Source organism: Dinoponera quadriceps, unplaced genomic scaffold (assembly GCF_001313825.1).
Source record: "Dinoponera quadriceps isolate SergipeBrazil2010 unplaced genomic scaffold, ASM131382v1 scaffold1573, whole genome shotgun sequence".
NCBI lineage: Eukaryota > Metazoa > Arthropoda > Insecta > Hymenoptera > Formicidae > Dinoponera > Dinoponera quadriceps.
The window spans coordinates 1746956-1769375 of NW_014556062.1; the positions used below are offsets into that span (position 1 = coordinate 1746956).

A 22420-nucleotide genomic window follows, 5' to 3' on the forward strand; every position below is an offset into this window, starting at 1 on the left:
GGCGAAATCTCGGGGTGTTTAAACGTTACGCCCCGCCGTATTAAAGATATTGAGGGGGGGGGGGGAGCTAACATCCGCTCGCGTGCACCCAGCCAGCCAGCCGGTGTGGAGCCAGCTTCCCGGAGACCTTTTCCCTCGTCGTGTAACGACGTAACTTCGCGGCGAGGCCCCCGCGCACGTGCTTAACGAGCGTTGAACTTTCGTGCCGCTCGTTTCGGATGTTACCACGAGGATAATTTAGCGAATAAGTTGGCGGGCGTGCATGGCGCGCCGGCGTAATTGCGCGGTAACGTTTTTCCGCACCCGTTCTTTCTCGACCCGTCGAGACGTCCCGCTGCCTGCCTCGACGGACGACTATTGAAACAGCGTCTGATTAAGCGGAGTCATCGGCCAGCGCGGAAAAGTCACCGCTGGTCATTATCGCAGCGCTACCATCCGCTCGCTTGAGTCACCTTTCGTCGTTTTTTCCCGATACGTCACTGAAAAATTCACTCATATCGTCCGATATGAGTCATTATAGTCACTTTTTCAGCCACAAATCTATTCCTCCGTTCATTCCGCATATGAAAGTACATTAGGATAAGATCGCTGAGAAATGAATACTTTCAGAGACGTTTCACTTCTTATTCTGGTATTTTTCAATGCACAAAATGAAATATCTCACAAAGCTGCGTGTCAGGCGATTAACCGCGGGATCGATACGCGCTCGCTTTCGTCGCGCGCGTCGCTGTCGCCGAAGTGACGTAATCGCGGGGGAAGGAATCGATAATTAACGCAGCCGTGCCGAAGCTGACGGACGCTGCGAAGACCACTTCAAAGCGACGGATGCCGGAGTGAACCTTTCTCGCAAGTCGATTATTAGAGTGTACGAAAAGATAGCTTTGACTCGTTTCCACAACTCTTTCATTGCGTTGACCGCCGTGTTGATTCCCATTGTTCACGCGAAAGTTCAACAGATGATCGAATTACCAAAGACATAGTAAATAAATTGTAACACGAGACGCGTGTATCTTTCAGCTCGTTTCGTCCGCTCTCTATTGACCGTACGAACGGTTTTTCAAACGCTATTCGTTATACTTTACGCCTAATTAATGAGTATCATAATACCGTTTATCGGTAAGACACAGCATTTAACGGATTACAATTAGAAACTCGAGCTTATTGTGGTCAGTGTCGGACGATTTAGATATCGAGAAATTCCGTTAAAAATAGCGTCGCCAGTCTTCGTGCGCGACTATGACGATATAAATGTCGATCATCGAATAAGCTGTCTCGGTGAGAAAAGCTGCTATATAAAACTGCCAAAAATACCAAGAAAGTAAATAAATTGTAACGCGAGGCGCAAGCATCTTTCAACACCTCTAATTGATGTCCAAAAATATCATATTCTTATTATCGAAGGATAATTTTCATGAATTGAGAGGAAAAAATATCGGACAGAAAGAACGTTTTCGTTGAAAATAGCACCGGCATTTTTCGACACCGCGACATTTTCTAATGACGATATAAACCGTCGAACGAACCGTCTTACTGAGAGAAGTCGACGTAATAATCCGGAAATTTTCGATCGAACGTGACGAATTAATCGAATAACCGCTAATGGAATAAGGAGTCGGCCTGTAATTCGCCAATTCGATCTTCTAGACGCGATTTACGTGACTCCGTGGCGCCGTATCGTTTCTCGAATATCTACTTCCGCAAGTAGCGCAACTCGATCATTGTTCGGGCTCGAGGCGAGCGAGCGAGCGAGCGAGCGTGTCTTTTTCTACTGTACGCGGGGTCGAAGTGCAGCCAGCCGGTGGCCTGCTCATTCGTCTTGGGCGCAGTCGCGAGACCGTATCGGACGCAAATGAATAGCTTGTAGTTTCGAGAGACGGGACAAATATTGTTTGGAAAGAAAGCGAGCGCGTTTAGACGAGCGGGAGAGCTGCATTACAGTCGGCGCGTAATGAAGTGCGTGCTTCGTTAAAAGTTACTCCTCCGCTCGTTCCTTCTCGCGACTCGGAGCTATACGACTCTCTGTGTACTTCGTTAAGCTCATTCAATAAGAATGGCGGGCTCATTCCACGTCGGCCTCTGGCCCCGCCCCGGCGTGAAAATAATGAACCGCCCGGTAACTTGCAAATATTCCTCCGGCTTTGCCCGATGAATGGCGGCTCAGGCGGGCCTTTTCAATCGGCGGCGGCTTTCATCACGGCGTTTCTCATTTGCCAATGAGAGACAATCACACTCGCGTCGCGGAGATGTTTCGAGTATCTTCGGCTCTCTCTCGGGGGATATATAGAATCCCGTGCGCGTTACGTCGTCGGAAATGAGAACAATCGAAGTTGGCGACGTAACTACCGGCGGAATGTGTCGCGCTGAAAGCGCCCGCCGGTTGGAGTTCGGTCGTCTTCAACTTTCGCGGAATATAATCTCTTTTATGATTTAATGCCGTGCTACGGTCCGAGGCGAGCTCACGGATTAAGCTTTTAAACGACTTCCATGCGACACCATTGGGAAACGGACTTCACTTTGTAACGCTTGTTACTGTGTCATTAAATATTTCCGCGTGCCCGTCACGGACTTCGGTACAATAGAAACGTATCGCCGTCAGCTTTCGCGCAAACTGCGCGAATAAAAAAATTCCGTGCTAAATTTTAACACATTTCACACGGCCCGCGCGAATTTTTGTGTTGATTTAACGCAAGATGAGTAAAGTCGAAAGTAATGCAAATATTAACACAAAATTATGATGTCTGTAACATGTTAATCGACATTGAAGTATAAAATGTTATATTAATTTTGACATTTAATGAGTGTTATTTTAACACATGTTAAATATCGACTCAACATAAAATATTGATACAACATAAACACAATACGTTAAATTAAGATACGGATATGTTAAAAATTTAATACAAACATTTTAAAAAAGACCGATTTTAACACAAGTATGAAATGTTTTCTTTTTTATTTTTTCATATTTTTTACTGTGCAGAACATCTTGAGCAGCGAACTTTCCCCGAGCTTTCTCAGTGTCGCGAAATCGCGGCATCTCCCACGCGAAAAGAAAAATCTTTCAAGTCGAATCAACTGAACGAATCGAATCGATCAGTTTTCGTCGAGACGACTTTTGCCAATTTGCCCAAAGATATTTATTCCTTCCTGAGAAGTCTCAAAGCACGAAAACTCTTAAGGAGGTTGTAAGACTCAGTGTTGTATCTTCAGTGGCCTATCAAGGGGGCTACTACTGATAAATTTAATATTTATACGTATGAAGAGCGTTAACTTCAGTTGCAAATATCTCAGTTCTCGCACGATCAATCTCTTTCTAATTACACGAGTAGTTGGATAATATTTCAACATAATTATATGTAATGCTTAAAATTTCATCGAATTTTTATCAAACTCATTTCGCCTTACAACCTCCTAAAAGTAACATCTACAGTATTGTCTAGATGTTAGACTCGGAAGTGGGTTATTATATGTAGAGAGAGAGAGAGAGAGAGAGAGAGAGAGAGAGAGGCAGCACAACAGGGATAATTATTCCCCTAACAGCTCAACCATAGCTGCGTTTAACGTCCGACCCTTCTTTAATGATACGTCTCGAATGCACTCGAAACTTTGCCGGGACTTGCTCGCCCGCTTTAAACTGACGCAACAATCTTGTTCTTCAAGTTTTAATCCCCAATAATCTCAAATCTCACTGTAACGACGTCAGAAAGTTCACGACGTCACAAAGTGTTCACTTTGTACGTTTCACCTTTCGTTAAACGGCCCGCTGTGATGGAACGCCGTTATCTTTACTCCTGTACATCATTTTCGAATCTCGCTCAGGAGTTCGATCCGTTCGTACCGGAGATGCATGGATCTCGAATTTTATCGCGCCGATATTTATACGTTCGCGTGTGAACATGAAATACCGTGGCTGACTCTCGGTACTTGGCTGTCGAACACGGTGTGAGGGGGGAAAACATAATGTGAAAAAAATTGAATTCTTTTATTTCCATAGCCGCGCGTTGCCGGACTTATATCGCGGCGATTCGAGTGCGCGCGATTCGCGAATAGAAACGAGCTCTCGGATATATATATATATATATATATATATANTCCGAATTTTAAAAAAGCACATATTGCCTCTCGCTTTCGAGAACCGATGAGATCTCGACAATGGAGCGCGGCTTATCGCATTTGTTTGGCGTTACACCGCCCTGTTCGGGAGCAGTACGATGTGACGGAGCATTAAAATTTTTATTAATCGTCACGTGCAATAACAACGATATATATCCCTTCCCTGAAAACTTCGTCGTTCTTGATAATAAATATTTATAAATATTTTCAACGATCCGCGGTAAATTATTGCAAGGCTCTTGGATTAAAGTTAAATCATGCGTCGAAGGACAGTACGAGAAAGTCGATCGCAGATCTTGCGTGCGTGTATTTGAAATGCAATGTGCAGACGCAATTCAGACTCCGAAAGAACTAGCGAGTCCTCTCGAGGCGATAAGTGTATTTTTAAAAACGTCACGGAAAATGCTGCTTTTAGCACGCAGCCGATGCATCGGCAACTCCGGCAAGCACAATTCGGAGGCCGCTGACGTAAGAGGTGACGTCACTCGGAGGAAAGCGGCACTTTCCCGAATTACGGAGGCCCGTTGAAAAATGCAGCCTAGTTCGGCTGTCGACGGGATCAAATGCGAGCTTCGTCTCATCGGAGCTGCTCGGGCTGCACTCCGCATTTTCGCCGACGTGCACCATCGACCACGATAATCAAACATTATGGCGTAACATAATGCGATACAATGGCCGATACAATAACTGCGAATCGTCAATGAGTAATTATCACATAGTGACTCAAATACAGTCAGTGACAGGTCCCACGATACAATACGATGCAATTTTGCACGCGTGATTGAAAGAAGGGAGATTAAATCAGACTGGATTTTGGGGAATTACGATTTGGGTGTAAAGAGAAATTAAACTAACCAAGTGATCTCCTACGTGTTTTCTGCTTTTTAAAAGCGAGAATCCAGCATCACAGCGAAACATAACGCGACACAATGACCGACTACGAATGATTAATAAGTAATTATCGCACACAATCAAATATAGTTTAATAACAGCTTCCGTATATACGATACGATATATAATTTTGCACATGTGATTAAAGAAGAAAAGATTCGGGAGATCAGATTAAGTTTTAGGAAATGACGCTTTGGGAAAAGGAGAAATTAAATCGATTTGAACGGTCTAGGGTGTTTCCTACTTTTTCACGGGTAAAAGGGAGAAAAGTTTCGCAATTTCGGATTTTATTTGTCGGAAATGTTCACCCTTCAATGCGAACGTGACAAGCCAGTTTCGGTGATGTCTCGAAAGAGCGCTGCTACCTCCCTTCGGGAGCGCGCCGCGATCTTCCAAGTTTTTCCCTCGCGCTATTTCACTATTGTTAACTTCGCCTCGATTCGACTCGCGTGAATGAGGGAAGGGGGAGGAGGTGAAGTGAGGTAGGTACGTGCTGTACAGTACAGATTGATAACGCTCGTGCCTGAGACTTAATAAAAACCGGAGGACTGTGCGGGAGACGGGGCGGAAAACGATCGATCGTCTCCTTTGTTTTTAATACTACGCTTACGATACTGCGCAACGAGCTACGTTCGGTCAATATTTACGAAAGGACAAAAGCTGCAGCTCGCTGCACTTACCGAAGTTAGAGCTGCCAGGGCTATCGATCCTCCCGCCGCCCGTGGCATACTTTGCCCTCGCTATGCGATACATTGTTGGTAATACTCGCGGTGTTAGGTGCACGATGGAATGCGCATTTGGGCCGCGTCTGCAGTAAGCTTGTCTCTCGTCTTTAAATTGATTCATAAATACGGCGGTCGCGTGCGTGTCTACCAAGTTAACCCTGTACCGATCGAAATTATAGTAGTTTTCAGACTCGGAGAGAGTATATATTTTTGTTTTTGTTTTCGTTTTAATCATAAAAATGGCAACATGTATGGAGGTTTTTTTTTTGTTTTACCGTCGCAGACCTCACACTTTTATTTCTCGCGTTCTATGTAAATCGTCATCGATTCACGCTGTATTCTTTGTTCTCGTCCCCACGTGTACCGATAAAAATTATCTCAGTGGTGTTCGGGAAGAGATGCAGGATGCGATGTAATTTCGTTTCTGACTTCACCTCCGCAGACAGGAGGAATCTTTACGACGACGGCGATACGAGCCACGTCGCGTATGGAAATGCGAGCCGCCCGGAAAATAATACGCAGTGGCGCATCCGAGGTTCCACACGGAGAAAAATAATTTGCTGGGCACAGCAAATTTCGTGCTGTCGCAACAAGATCTGTCGGTTACTACGTGGACGGCAGAACGATTTGTCAAGAATATATCAATCGCCATTCGCATAGATTATTGTGAATCTACGAATTATTTCGTTCCGGGAACAAATTGGTAAATGTAGGAAAACGCTGTTTTGTCCTAACGGTAAATCAACATCGTCCCCGAGACAAATTCACTTTCCTTTAATTTTTTACATAATATTTGCGTTACTTTTCAACACATGTTCACCTTAAATTAACGCAGGGAATTCGAGTGGGACGCGTGAAATGTGTTGAATACAAAATTTATACAAAATTGTTCACTCTGTGACAACAAAACTGTTTTCACTGAATTACGAATGCTCTGTTTACGAATAATTCGCTAACTTCGTTTTGTCAACTAAATGTTTCACTGTCGCAACACGGATATGCGATAGCAACGACGGTGGTTTCGTTACGACATCAAAATTATTTTTCTCCGTGTACATGTGCGTGCGTACCTGTGTGTAACGCGTAAAAGAGCCGCATCCGATTAGATATCCGCCGGCCGGACATTCGGCGGACGTTGGTCGGCGAAGCGACGCTCAGTTATGAAGACTGCGGGAATGAAACGAGCGCGGCAACCTGGATTACCGCGCGGGGCGGATTGCCTCACGAACAATTTTACCGGGCGAGCCTCGGTGTACCACCTGGTCGCCGGTCGTATACGGCATCGCTAAGATGTCCTCCTACAGGGAGTGGTAAAGCGCGGCGATCCACCCGGCAATTATTGCCAACAGCCGCTCGGAGTCTACGGTCGCGCAAGCAACAGCCAACGCACGCACACCCTCGCGGACACGCGAGCCATGATAATCGTTTCGTCGATACCGCCGTCCGCCTACTTACACGAGAGAGAGAGAGAGAGAGAGAGATTATTCTGGTCACGCGAGTTCGCGGAATTCGCCCTTACTCAGGGCCAGGGCCGAAAAATTTCCGGATATTGGAGTAATTATTTACTTGAATCTAGCGTTTTATTTTCAGAATGTGAGACGTATAAATAATACTGACTCTGACTTCAATTATCTCAGCTTTGGTCAGTCTTTTTCCAATTTTGTATGCGTGTAGATCGTGTTTCGGGTTATGTGCTGTGATTAAACTTTGAAAAGAAACTCGTAAGAAAATAAATTTACGGTACCAACTACCCTTAACTCAACGAGACGCTGTAATATCGTAGATTGCCGGTCACCGCCACGACATTCAACGTGTTGTGAAATGTACTTGAGAGAGAATGAAAAAAGAAAATATCGAACCCCCCATCGTTCTGCAGAGGTAAAAATTTCCGACGCGGGAAATTGCAGCGCGCGCCCTGGAAATATCGACGTTTGCATCCGTGCGCATCGCCGTTTTCCGTTAGTCGAATGACGACGACTTGAAAATACGTGTGTGTAACGCGCTTTTTCTGGACTCGACTTTGAAAAATTCACGTTTCACCCGGCTCGGCGGTGTCCCTCGGCGACGATGCTCTCGATCCCGATCGGACGATCGCGCGTATGAATCCCCCGAAAGGCGGAAAAGTGGGATATTCGTCGCGCTCCTTCCAAGAATGAAGCACGGCGGCTCTCATTAAAACAACTCCCCCCGGCAAAATTTATGTTGCGCGACGATTTACGTCGTAATTCAAACTCTCAAAGAAAGATTACTCGAGCGCCCACGATTATTCGGTTAGAGAACTCGTTTTAACTTGGAGAAAGAGAGAGAGAGGGAGGGAGGGAGAGAGGGAGGGAGATATTTCCCGGTGAATCACAAAAAGGAGACGCGTCTCGCCGAGGGCTTTGGGGCGCGCATCGCGCGGTTTGTTTCGCCGCCGCCGCTCTGGCGCGCTAAATCTCATCGTGAGATTCTTGCGGGCCGTTCTGATTCGAACGAGTTGATTACTCCGTAATGTGCATTAGTCGACGATACACGATGTATCTTTGGCGTTTTCCGAAGGAATTTAATCATTCGCCTTTGACGGCGAGTTAACTCGTCATGCCGCTTACAGAGGAGCCGCGCGCTCAAAGGGGACGATTTAACTCGTTTTCCCCCCGTTTAGCCGGTTAATCGATCGCCTTTTACTCCGCGGCCCGTCAGTTGGCTCGAAATCTACATTTCGAGATACAATGGCCCGTGTGCTCACGCTAAATTTAACGTAAACGGTGTGTAATTGAACTCTCCCTCGACTGCACCCTCTTCTTCCTCCTCCTCCTTTTTCTCGCTCCCGCCTTCGAAACAAGCGCGAGACGCGGAAAATCCCGGCCGTCACCGCGGAAAAAAAAGTGTGACAGCGCGCGACACATTTCGCGTGCCCGCGACGAGAACGCGAGAATCAAAATTGAACGCTATCCGCAATTACTCGCTCGAGCGAACAGCGAGTTGCTCGCACGGATGTATTATTCATTATTATGTACGCTCGCCCCCCGCCTCCCTTGTCCGGACATTATTCGAGTAATTTAGCGTCGGTTACATCTTCGAGAAGGGGGAAGAGTAATTGCACGCGAGAGTCGTTTTATTCGCGAGGAAAACAACGAATACGGAATGCCACGGCTGACGAGCTTCAAAACGCTAAGAAAGGAGCACCTAACTAAAGCTATAGGTTATTAGACTAAATTTACGTTTAAATTAAGTCGAGACTAAAATTATCGTTCTTTCCGGCCTAAACCATATTGCCTGGTTTTAATTCAAAAAATGCAAGTGAATACACTTACGAAGGAAATATGTTGCGTACAGTCGATTGTACTTTTGCTTCTAGCGAACATCTGCCAAAGAGTATCGGAGTAATCACTTGAACGGTACTTTCTTCCGTGTTATGTTGCGAATGCGAAGGATTTCTTTCTCATCGGCGGCAACATTCGTTTCCACCTTCCCGCTCGTTGTTCATGTATCCCCGTCATCCAAGTTATCTGTTAAAACGTCGAACGTGCCTCGGGGCGCGGCGTCACCGCTATGACGCTGACGTATATTTCATTGATTCCGCGCAACCGAAATTATATATTCGGGAAGTCACGTCGCATACGTGTGCGCGCCGTGTCAAAATAGAGCCAATTAATGGGAGCGCCGGGTATATAGGGCGTTCCTAAAATATTTGTCCAAACTTCACTGGCCGGTATTCTGGGACACGTTATGTTGACGTAAGAGTGTCAGACGACGGAGACGCGAATGCATTCGAACGTTAAACGTCGGGGACCTATTTTCCGCACGTGCACACACACGCGCGAAACTTGTGGACAGATAAAATCCCGATTCGTACTTCGCCGGGCAAGTTAAACGCGTGTTCTCAAGCTCTCCCGACAACGGGGAGAGAACGTCCCGCGCGCGAAATGTGCACACCTCGAAAGAAGCAGCCCGCCCGCGCCGGCTTTTCGCGAGGAGAATGAAAGAAAAACTTCATTCGCGTTCGGCGATGCGTGCCGATCGGCAGCACGCGAGGTGAGGGAAGAGAAGGAAAAAAGAGAAAGCGAGAGAAAGAGTGAAAGAGAGCGGGTGGAAGAGAGAGAGAGAGAGAGAGACGACCCGGTCACACGACAACCTTCATTCGATTGCCGGCGAAAGGGTTATCGGCGATGAAAGCAAAAAAAGGGTCGGCACGTGTGGGGGCAGGCATTGTGTCGGCCATAATGCGAGAGAAGGACAAACGCAATTTGTCGCGTCACAGCGGATAGTCAATCGATTAGACGCGGGATGTACGCCACAGGTGCGCGGCCGTCGCGCACCGACGATGACGAGGATGAGGACAGCCGGCCGGCACGACGAATGCCGGATTATTCGATGTAGGGGATTCCCATAATTCCGCGTGTGCGACTAGCACAGCCGCGCTCTCTAATTATGCAGATCGCCGGCCGGCCGGCGAGCGACACGATTAATTTTACAATTTATTTGCGCGTTCACGCGACGTTATGCGCGTTATTAGCGAGCGCGGTAACGATTCGCAGGCGAGGCCGCGCGAGATGGAAATAACGTGAAAACGGCGGCTGTTACGGACGGTCGGTGCGAATCCGCCGACTTTCGCCCAATTGTTATACGCCTCTCTTTTTGCCGGTAACTTTACGCCGAGGAAAAGCACCGAAACCGAGCTGCTGAGACTGATGAAAAGTCGACGTGTTCCTTCGGCTGTAAAATACCGAACTCTGTCGAACCGTACGTAACCTTCGTACGTAAACTTCGTCTATTGCACGTAAGTGGAGCCGAAGTGGCAGTTTCAGTTTGCGAACGCGTCTGGTTATGTCATTAACTGTCAGTTGATTTTTCCAGGTGCTCTTGAAGTTTCTCCCGCGCTGCCTTCTTGTAAATTTTTTAGGCGACAAATCAGCCGATTCGTCAGACGATGCTTTTTTATAGTGTATGGGTTTTCAACGTTTCAAGTCAATTCGGATTTCGTGCTAATCTTTGTATAATAATATATATATATATATATATATATATATATATANATATAGAATCTACAGTGAATCGAGGACTAAAAAAGCTTCGTAAAAAACAACTCGCACTTCCGAGACGCGCGGCCTGAAACGTCTCTCACTTTTTAATCTCTGCCTCGATCGCTCTTCTTATTCCCGAGAACAAGCCGAGGAGTCGGTGAGCGTTTCCGGTGTCTCTCGGCAGTTACGCCGAGAAAAATGACATCGATTCTCCCGGCAAAGCGTGTCACGCCACGTGCACCGAACGCCTCGTTATTACCGGCTAGCGGCGGTCTGGCGCGCGCGGTGACTCGCGCGAGGAATTCCCCCGGCTGTCCGGGATTCTTGTTTGTAGACTCACGCACCTACCTAGCCTACCCATTTGCCGCGGCAATGATCGGGGGGAGGGAGGAGGGATCACCGTGACACCTCAGGACATGAGCTCGCGCGGTGTCGGGAACAGCTTCGCGGCTGGCGAAACGGGAACGCGCGGTTCACTGCCTCCGCCTTGATTATAAAATCGATAGCGCGGCGACATACGAGAGAGAGTCGTGCTCTGCATACTGTTCTCTTCGTTGACTTATGACAGACCGTTCGGCACGCGTCCCGAAACGTGTACGCCCCGTGATTGCCCTTTGATACTGACATCGCGAGTTAACTTTTTTCCAATTAAATTGAACTGCCCGCGAATTGAACTCTCGGCGCGACCCCCGCCGATGATATTTGTCCGTCGGTGCCCGGCCAAATTGAACCTGCTGCACGCTTGTATAAATAGGGGATGAAGCGAAAATTGATGAAATAGAGAGAGAGAGAGAGAGAGAGAGAGAGAAAGGGAGCGACGCAGTGAAGACAGGAAGGAAGACGTGATGGAAAATCACGCGGTTGTTACTCCACATTTCATTTCTTTCCTTCCTTCCTCTCTTCCCCTCTTTCTCTCTCCACCTTCCCCTCGTGTTGTTTTATTTTCACCGATAGCGTTGACAAATTATTGAAGCGACGCGGCATTTTGTTCCGAGTGGTGCTGCGTCGACTGAAAAATTCAACACTCGTCATCGGGACCGATCGCGCGCGCGTCGAATTCTACGAATTAGTTCGTTCGTGTTATTTTTTTCTTTCTCTTTCCTCCTTCATCGGGGAAAAATTAAAATCTCACGTCGAAGTTTCGAAGTCGTCGAAGCACGGACACCGATGGCCGCCGGGAGCGCTCGCTATTTATGAGCGCGTTTATGATATTTAGCGCGCGCGCGCGCGCGAGTGCAAAGTAATTTCTCTGTGCTCTCCTTAAGAAAATATCACCGAGAAGGGCGAGTAACTTTTCCAGCGAGCGAGGAGAGCGACCTATTTTTACCTCGGTGCTCGCAACTTTCTTTACATTGAGTCTTTAATTATGGAAATTTCTCTATTAGCCGCCACAGTTATTTAATAAATAAACGCCGCGTAAACCATGACGGTGACGGTACAAAGCGCGCGCGCGCGTTCGCCAGCTGCGGAAAAAGCTTCTCGCGCGATCTCGACGGTGTCACGATCGGCGATCGACAGTCGCAAATTAATTATCTTATTTGCGATCGCGCGCGTATCGCCGACAGCTGTTGCGATTTCGACACATCGGTGGAGAGCCGCGTTACGCGCGTCGCACGGCGTGTCATAATTTCCTGGCATAATCACGAGTGAGCGCCGAGGATTCTCTTTGTCTCCCCCCGCATCGATACGTGCGATGCCGGGGCCTCGGAGTGCGGGAAGCGGACGCTAACGATACTGCGATTCGAATGTCGGCCGGTAATGTTCCGGAGAAAATAGCCGGTGTACGGCTGTGCGCGCGCGTATCTGGGTACCGGCCGGCGTGTGTGTGCGTGTATAATGTACCATCGATTTGGCATACGATTATTAGGGGATGTCTACGTCACGGCCATCGAGTCTGTTAATTGTCAGAACCACACGGAACCAATTACGAAACGTTCGCGGACGCGAAAGCGGCCGATACTTACGACGTCGAAATGTAATAATTGCTGTAAATGATGCGCCCGGTGCGGCACGACACATGTCATCTCGTGTGCAATCGATACCGCGCGTCTCTCCGCACATGACGCGTTGCAAGTCTCGTCGGACGAGCCGTGAAATATGCCGAAAAGAGAAAGGGAGGGCGGGATGGAGGGAGAGCTGGAATTTTCGTTCGACGATACTCGCGCAAGCGCGACGGATGAAAGAATCGTCGGGATGGTCGAACGTGAAATATTGATATTTCCGGAAATTATAGAAGATTCGGGATGTAGAAAAGGGCTCGGATTTGATTCCCCGGCGATGATTATTGGGGCGTATTGTTAATTCCCCGGCCGAATCGACGAGGGCTTCGACAGCACGGAAATGGGGGAACCGGCGGGAAACTCGCTATTTATATTTCGCGTGAATATTTCAGAGGAAGGATCCGCACTCGTGTATTTGGCGCGCGGTACACGCGTTATCTATTATTCGCATTCGCACCGTTGCGCGTCTAGGCATTTTAGCTTATGAAATATGTTCGGCGCGGCGGGGGTGGTTATGCGCGAAATGCACCGGCCCCGCAAAGTGCGAAAAATGTAGCGCCGTGATTTTACATTTTTCAAATTGTTTTTCGAACGTAAACCATACCGCGGTTATGCCTTCGCGGCTTGCCGGCGGTTCGCGGTGAGATTCCGTTTTATTAGTTAGCGCGGGTGTTAATACATCCCGCGCGATAGCGCAGTTTCGTGTTTGAGGGAAAAAGAGACCGTTACGATGCGAGAGACAGAGGACGGAAAAGGGGAGCGCAAAAAAGGCAGTAATAGCTTTAGTTCATACAGGGTGAGCTGAACTATTACCATCTTGAATATTTTCGATATATGAGAATTGTTTAACATTGTGTAACTCGAAATGTGTACAGCGAAATAAAATGTTAGATAACAAAGCACTCAAATCTATACATGAGAATGCCACACGCGACTAAGAGCGACGAAAGGCGGTCGGATTCGAATGATGGCGATGTTGCCCAGCTAGACACGCACACGTGTCTCGAAGATGGTTCCTTTTCGGGCGGCAGCACTGAATAGATAGAAGCAGTGGTGACGTTCGTGAAATAAATTATCGTCGTCACGAGAAGATTCACCGTGTATGAAGAGATAAATCAGTTCCGCTGTGATAAAATTTATGTGTTCCGTGTTATATTCTTTATGATTAAAAAACGTTTTATTCTATTTTCTTGGCTATAACTTTTTATTTCGCTGAACACATTTCCGTAGAATTTTTCACTCCGATCATTATTTCACTATGAAATAAATATCTGAGGCATTTAGTACACACTTAACGATTATTGCCTGAAGGCAGTATATTTCACGACACGTCATAACGTATGTACGAATGAATGCCATAGTTGTAATGACTATAAATCCAGGTTCACTTTGCTATATTTTGCATGGTTTGAAGAATTACGTATTAAACGTATAGTTAGGCGAAAATTCCAAAGAACGTACGGCTTAATTCGGACAAGGTACTGTGTCCAATTGGACAAACTGATGGAAACCATTGCGGTAAAACGCCCGGGGATAGAAAGGGTGTTTTATTTTATCAAAACAACGCTAGGCCTCACACTTCTCCGACCATCCGGGAAAAAATATCGGCAATTCGGCTGGGATGTTCTACCGCAACCAACATATTCACCAGACATAGCTCCTTCGTATTACTACTTGTTCCAGTCCTTGCATAACTTCCTTAATGACAAGGCGTTCACTTCTTTGGAGGGCTGCAAAAACCAGCAGTTCTTCGCTGAGAGAACGACCGAGTTCTGCGCGAGAGAAATTATGCAGCTGCTCGAGAGATGGCGAAAGGTTATAAGGAAGCAACGGCCGTTACATTACTGATTGAAGTTGTTTTTAAATATGAATAAATTCGCCCCAATTTTCAAGCGGAAAATTCGACATTACTTTCCTTCAAATCATAAGTTAATTCAAATCATAAATTAAGTTACGTAATATGATTTTGGCAACTCGTCTCTGTGTAAGATGTTATTACCACTGACACGATAGTAACACTTGAGGGAAAGTAAGATAATGACTCTCGTTTGAGGGAAAACTTAAGTAACATTCCGAATTACACGAACATTAGAACTTTATTAACGACATTTCACGCTCCAGTATGTAGTTAACAGATTATAGTAATTCATTATACGAAATTTGGAAAAAATGTTATTTCTTAATTTATATTATTACGTATTGAGCAGAAATATTCGTGGTAAGACGATGGCCCTCATAGTTTCGACTCGAGACTTACAATAATTATATTTACAGTTAATATTTCAGATTTTCTAATAGAGAACGTATCTCGGTACTATGATAACGCGGCTGATATCCGCAACCTTTATCTTCCATTGTCTCTTTCACTTTCTATTCCGCCTCCACCTTGCTTTTTTCTCTACTCCCTAAATAAAGGAGTTCCAACGGAAGGCTTAGGCGAGATGCGTTAACCGCTGCGTTAATGCGAAAATGACGCATTCCTGTCGGGGTCACGGGGTCACACGTTGACGTCAAAGTATGATTCATGGCTTTTAACGGCGATGCACGCGGTGCGCGCGCTCGCCTAATGCCGATCGTTCGAACGACGCGGAAAAAATGAGCCCTTATTAGTATTCGTGTTGTAGGACATTGCGCGCCGGCGGAAAGGCCGCCATCCTTGCGGTTACGTCCACTTTGCAAAGCTCAGGTGGAAACTACGAGAGCCTTTTGATCCGCTTAATTTGCATAAAGGCACGCCTCGAATGGCGAAAACGATCAATCAAGTCGCCGCGGGGAACGAGAGTGCGCGCGCTATCGCCGCTCTTTTCTAAACGTCGGCAGTGGGAGAGGGGGGGGGGNAACGTCGGCAGGGGGAGAGGGGGGGGGGGAGGAGGGAGCAAGCAGGTGGACGGGAGGGAGACTCTGCGATCCGATCGGTTCCGATAGTTTACACGCCTCGCTAGACCGCGGCCGGGAGCAGGTTCTCTCGGAGGAACGTTCGTTCGTTCGTTCGTTCGTTTCCTCGTTGTTTCTCGCGTTCCGCAAATTCGTTTCTCGCGTTAAGTGGAGCACGATGCGAACATCAGACGCGATAACTTCGAGATGTTGGATTTTAATCAGTCGGCTTCTCCCTTTGCCCCTCGGCATTGTTTGTAAACGCCGATTCGCTCGGCGGTCCCGCTCGCATAGGTGCTGTAAAAAAAATGCTCGCTGGAAATGCAGCCAAACTGGTTAATAATATCGGATAAATTAGACAGGGAAGAGAAACGGGAAATCCAAAGCAGAGGGGAAAGGGGGGGGGGGGGGGGAAANTTTGTGAGCTTATTTAGGCGTGACACTATTTGAGAACTCTCCCTGCAGCACGACCGTGCACGTAGGATGACCGAGAACCAACCCGGGGACTATTTATTTTTAGCGGTAGAGTGTCGCGGCAGACCATTATTTACCGCGCCCCTCCATTTTTCCAACGTTGCCCAGTGTCGTGACAAAAATTCGGGTCGAAATTTTATTAACGCGAGGTTCACTCTTGAAATTACACACCGGCGGAGAACAGGACCCTGCGGGTCCTGTCGCATTTGTTTTCCGCCACCGCGTTGCAACCGCGCTACATCGCGCGGCATCGACAAAATCGACGATTCCGTTGCGCCGAAGAAAAAGAGAATAACATTTTCCCGGGGCAATGAATCGCGACTGACCGAAAGAAATGAACAAAAAAAAGAGAGGGAGAGAGTCGATATCGGATTTGACAGCGCGCAGCCCCGTACGGACGTACCGTCGTGCAATCGACTCCGCGCAATTTTATTTAATCTGAACACGCCGATTATGTTCTCCTTCCTCGGTTCTTCGTCTCTCGATGTTAATCGTTGTTAGAAGCATCGAGATTGCTGCAGTAGATTACACGGTAGCGTCGAGCTCCTGCGAATATCTGCATGGAAAACCGTTGCGCAGGATTCTAAACAAGATAGATTCTACTTTCTTCCGCCGCTAACAATTTGAAAAGTAACGGTCGAGTTTGGTTGGGATAAAAAAATTATATTTCGATATTATTACAACTTGTCTGTAAATTTTAACGTATAAAATGTCACCAATTATATTCAGCGATATTAACACTTTTATCAATCAGTTCAGAAGTAACAAAAAATGTGTTACCCTAACATTTATACATCGAGAGAAAAATATAGTTATTTTTGGGAACGGTATCTTTTGTTTTATTTTAACTACAAAAATAGTAATAGCAACATTTCCGTAAGGTTATTATCACTGACATCGTAGTAACATTTACTAGGAAAATATTTCTCTCGACCATTTTTGCGGTTAGAGTGAGAAGAGGATATTGTTGTTGCCGAAAATAACTATATTTTTCTTTCGGCACGTTGCACATTGAATATCAATTTAACGCAAAATATTGAGATAATAAACACGCAATGTGTTAAATTAACTAAGCAATTAACAGAACTCGAAATAATGTATTTTTAAACAATACACGAAATATTATATTTTTTAATAATACACAAAAATATTAAGTTATTAAATTGACCTAAATTTAACGCATGAAAACGTCGCGAAAATATATCAGCTATATATTAAATTTACATTGAAATAATAACGTTAGTAACAGGAGATAATTTTAACATTTGGACACAAGATTTTTTACCGCGTGTTATAACTTAACCGAGTATATTTACATATTAATTCGATTTTTCCTCGTCTTTGAAGTTCTTCATTAAATATCATTCCATTAATCACTTATAATTCAAACTATTGACAGACATCTTGCAGTTCGCATGTACTGTCGTCGACTGACCGATCCAGCGTTTCAACATCGATTCGCTACACCACGCATGCAACCTTTAGACGCTTCTACGTAAAGGCAGCTTTATTTGTCTCGATGGGAAAAATACCATCACGCGCAACTCTCTTCGTGGTGCCGCAATCGCGAATATACAATACGAGCGCGTATAACAGTTCTCGTCGAGTTCTTGTTCTTTCCCTCCTTCCACCCCCGCCTCTTCCTCCTTTTCCGCGCGAGAGAGTCGTTACTTTTTATTCGATCTGAAATAAAATCGCAGGAGAGAAGGAGAAAGGAGAGAAAGCACGGAAGGAGGAGCGCGTGTTTACGCAATTCTATACGGTTACGACAGGTTTAATTTCGGGCGCGCCCATTGTCGGGTTACAATGTCGTAACCGGGCGTGTAATCGGGCGGGCGGATTGTATTGGTTCGATTAGAATGTACTTGTTCCACTGTGCGGAGCGAGAGAGCCGGAAATCTATGGTCCGGCTATAATTTACTTATTCTACCGCGGAAGAGTTAGATCTACGGTTCGCCTGCGACGTACTTGTTCCACTGCGAGCGCAGAGGGAAAGAGGGAGGGGGAGGGGAGAATATATGGCCTGGCTGCAACTTACTTATCCAGTTGCAGATATAGCAACTTATAGAATATTAGCAGCTCAGTCGCGACGACGTTCCGCTATATGCATTTTGCGGCAAGGCGCATAAATCGTCAGCAGTACGCGAGCAACGAAATCATCGTAACGATAATAATAATAATAATAATAACGACGAGAAACGAGCAAGAGATACGTCTCTCGCGGGTTTTTCGTAAGCCGCGCAAAAAGTCGAATATAACGAGATAAACACGATTACACGCGCGATGCGCCGCATCGCTGATATATTTATATATATGTTTTTATAATACGAGAAAATAGCGCGTAATTTCTCTCCGTAATGTCGGCATCGGTCCAAAAAAAAAAAGGGAAAAAAAATATCTCGCCTTTTCTCTCGCGATTCTCTCGGCGTTCGAGGTATAACGAGCGGTTTTAAACGATTCAACGTTTCGTCCGGAACGACCGAACAAACAAATCCGATCGGCCGGCCCTTTCGTATCGTTACACGCGCGGTAACATAATATCGCGCTCCTTAAATCGCAATTTCACGTTTAATCGGCCACTTCGCGTCCGGTACACCACGCGCGCGCGCGATAATCGTTCGCTGATAATCGCTCTTCAACCGCGCTATTCATATAATATTAACCTAATCAAGATCGAATCGGTCGCGCGTAGCGTGGTTTTCGTCGCGATTAGCGCTACAACGGGCGGGACTTTAAACGTGCCATTAATTAAAAGGAAAACCGCGCAAATTGCGCGAAACATTCCCGCCGATGTTCCGCGATAAATAAACAGCGAACAACGAAATGCGCCTCGTACGACGGCGGCTGATATCTCGATTAAAATTGGATAACGATGGCCGGACTTATGGCATAATAAACAAACCGGAGCTAGGAGGTATTTCCTCGCGCGCCGACAACGCGTCCGTCCGATAAATCCTGCTCGACTCCCTCTTCGATCAGTCGTTTGTAATTGCGCGTACGATTCCGCCGGCTAACCGACCGACCGACGCGCGGTTTTGTTACACGATAGCGAGGCTGGCGAGGAATCCTGGCGCTATCAAGAACTGGAATTCCATTTCCAGGCCCCACGGGCGCAACTTTTTCCGTTCTTCTGGTCGGGCCTGATTTATCGTCACCCTTACGCTCACGTGTTCCACGTGCTCTCGGGGCTCTTCCTCCGGTACACCCTGCGGTACACTCGCGTGATTGATACGAGGTTGTAGATCGTGGAGGTAAAGGGACGCGTTCCATAAGCCTCGCGTGCGAGCGGAATTCCCGATTTTCCGCTTTCTCCCTCTCTCTCTCTCTTTCTCTCTCTCTCCGCGCCGGTCGATGTATTCCTCGGAAGTGGCCGAAACGGCGCCGGCATGTTAACCGTCGCCACGTCCCGGCCGCAAATTGCAACGGACGCGTGCGCCACGGAATCATTTCGCCATATTTCTCCGGCCGATGCCCTCCCACCTTTCCTACGGTTTTCTTTGAAGGGGACGTGCTCGTCGAAAAGAAACGACGAACGGCCCCTACCATTTTGCTAGTCTTTCTGCATCCTTTGGAAAAAGTCCTTTACCATTTTGCACATAACGAGTGAATGTTTCAGTTATTGATTAAAGAAGCCTTTACATTTCCAATACTTAATTTCATCGTTTATTAAGACCTCATCAAGAGGTATTTGCAAAAGCGAATCTCTGGTCCGCGGTTATCGCGAAAGTTTCGCGCTGAACTTTCGCCACGTCCTTGCGAGCTACCAGTCCCGCGTCACGACGCGGGTACAGCGCTCTGATAAACTTGATAATCCCGAGACGAATCGGCGACACGCCGCCGCGAGAACCCGCCGACAGAGTCGAATCCCGACAGCAGTTGTATTCGCAAGAAAACGTTCACCATAAATGTTTTGTTGTTTCAGAGGCTGAAGTGAGATCGCCACGTTTCACTGGGTCCGGCTGGCTGGCTTTTCCTGCCTTAAGGGCTGCTTACAAACACGTCCAATTAGAGCTGGAATTTCGGCCCGAAGCGTGGGACGGCGTGCTGCTGTTAGCGGGAGAACGGGATGATCTTCAGGGCGATTTCATGGCCTTGATACTGCATCACGGTTTCATCGAATTTAGGTAGAAACTACTATCATACCCGCCGGACCGGATAACGATCGACGTGTGACGCGCGAGTATCACCAGTCGAGATCACGTCGGCCGGAGCGTGCTCGTTCACTTATTCACTCATTCCCGACGCCGAAACAAATTTCCTCGCGAACCATTTCTCAAAGGCAGCTGTCCGATATACTCTGAAATAATTTATTACCCACCTCGAGATTACTATTCGAAAGGCGGAGCGCCGTATCGTGTAACGTTGATAAACGAAGCCACTAGTGGCGTCAAGGCGGACAAAATCTTAATTTTTCGCAATGTATCTAAAAGATAATTGAATATATTTGCATAATATTAAAGAGTTGCGTAATGAGAAATTGTAATACTAACCACATGGACTAGCGATATCTCATGATTAAACATATTATTGACGCTGACTTTCGCGTGAAAATGTGTCCTACATTTATCGGCTATATATTTATTGTTTTCCAGATGATTTTTAGATATTTCAGTGCATGAAATTACATTTATATAGACGTTAAGAACAAAGATATAAATGTTAAAATTGTAAAACGATGCAGAAATATTATTAAGTTACCGTCATTTTCGTAACCTCTAATTTATGCATTTATATATCAATATATACATTGATATTTGCAGGAGTAGATAAAATGATGAGAAATTCAACTTTCTTGTTATTCGTAATTAATCATTTCTTGATGACAAAATTCCACTTCAATCATGGATAAATAATAATAATTCTTTGACGTTGGTTTTTCAACTAATATATATTTTATCACGTTCCATTTTTATATAATAAAATTCATATACGAAGTTTCGTCCGCAAATATAGACGCTTAGACACCACCGCGACGAAGTCCGGGGCGAAAATCAAGACAAAAGAGATCAATTAATTCTCCGTAATTCCGGCGTTATTTTGTGCATTCCGCTCGACCGTCAATTGTTTTCTATTTCAACAAATTAACGGTCAGCGTCTGCGGATCGCGAGCGTCGTCCAAGTGGCCGGCAGTCCCGCGAAAGCGCAAACTCCTTAAACCGCATCAGGAGCGAGCGAGGTTCGCTCATCGATTTTTTGCGTCGCGGCGGCCACCGTCGGGCGGGCCGTATTGAATATAAAGTTATACCAGACGCTTTATAGGACACTTCGGCGCCATAATTTCGGAGACTTCGCCGTGAGTTTGACGTGGTCATTAATTAAGCATTCCGTGCCGGGACTAATTTTTCGTTTACAGCTTAATAAGCCGTGACTTAATGGAGCCCCCCCTCGCGTAGGATTTACGAGCGTCGTGCAAAAACTGCGAAGTTTACCCTTTGCAATATAGCCTCGATAACCCCTTCCTTACCCCCTTCACGGCGTTTTGCACCATCGCCCGACGGCAAAACTTTTCGCCGTCAACGGCGCCGTAGGATTTATTTTATAACACACGCGCCGGGTTTCGCCCGCAAGCAAAGCCTGTGCGCCGGCAAAGCGGTTGTATACGCGTTATGACACCTGTAATGCACCAAGTGCATGATTCGCGCGCGTCGATATTCACCGGCGACGAATGTGCACACACACCTGAATATTGAATTGATCCCTTTCGAAGCAACGCTTTTAATGATTACCGCGCGATATTGAATTTTTCTCCCGCTCTCCTCGCAATGCTTAATTTCCCCCTGCGGCCGCGTCCGGCGCGGTAACGAAGAAGAAAGACACGGGAGAATGTGATTTCGCGATAATAAATAAACCAGCGGCTCTCCCGTCGTATTTCGTTGCCCCTGTGCGTTCGGAATCGTCCGAGCCCCCCTCCCCTCATTAACACTTTGCGGTTTGCCGACGATACAGTAGCTTCGCGCGAATTTCGACGTTGCAGTTCGCCGACGATATAATGATGTTGCGATGTGAGACCATTAATGGTAATGACGTACGTATACACATTTATGATTGAAGGTAGATGCGTGGAGAAGGGTAAAAGTGAAACGTATTCAATAATGTAAACACCTTCATTGTCGCACCATTCAGAGCTAAAATATCAAAAATAAAAAGTTGGCGAGAATCAATGAAAGTTTGTACAACGGGATTTTCGGCGATGGTGATGACGAATTTCAAGTCAAATTAAAAAAATCTTTTACTATGTATCCGAAATGGCGATTAATTTAGCAAATTTTAATTGAAATTTGATGTTGGTTTGCAATAAGTGTAGAAGTTTTTAAACCATCTAAATATTACACTTAAGTAA

The 22420-nt window shown here is 46.3% G+C and overlaps 1 protein-coding gene across 2 annotated transcripts in view; it reads left to right on the top strand.

The window, feature by feature from the left end:
• The window catches only part of LOC106746602 (pikachurin), a 112624-nt gene that overhangs the window by 52352 nt on the left and 37852 nt on the right, over positions 1–22420 (top strand). For both annotated transcript variants that reach the window (XM_014623359.1, XM_014623358.1), the window contains exon 6: positions 20003–20204. In XM_014623359.1, coding sequence (XP_014478845.1) covers positions 20003–20204 — 202 coding nt within the window. The remainder of the gene's footprint in view (positions 1–20002; positions 20205–22420) is intronic.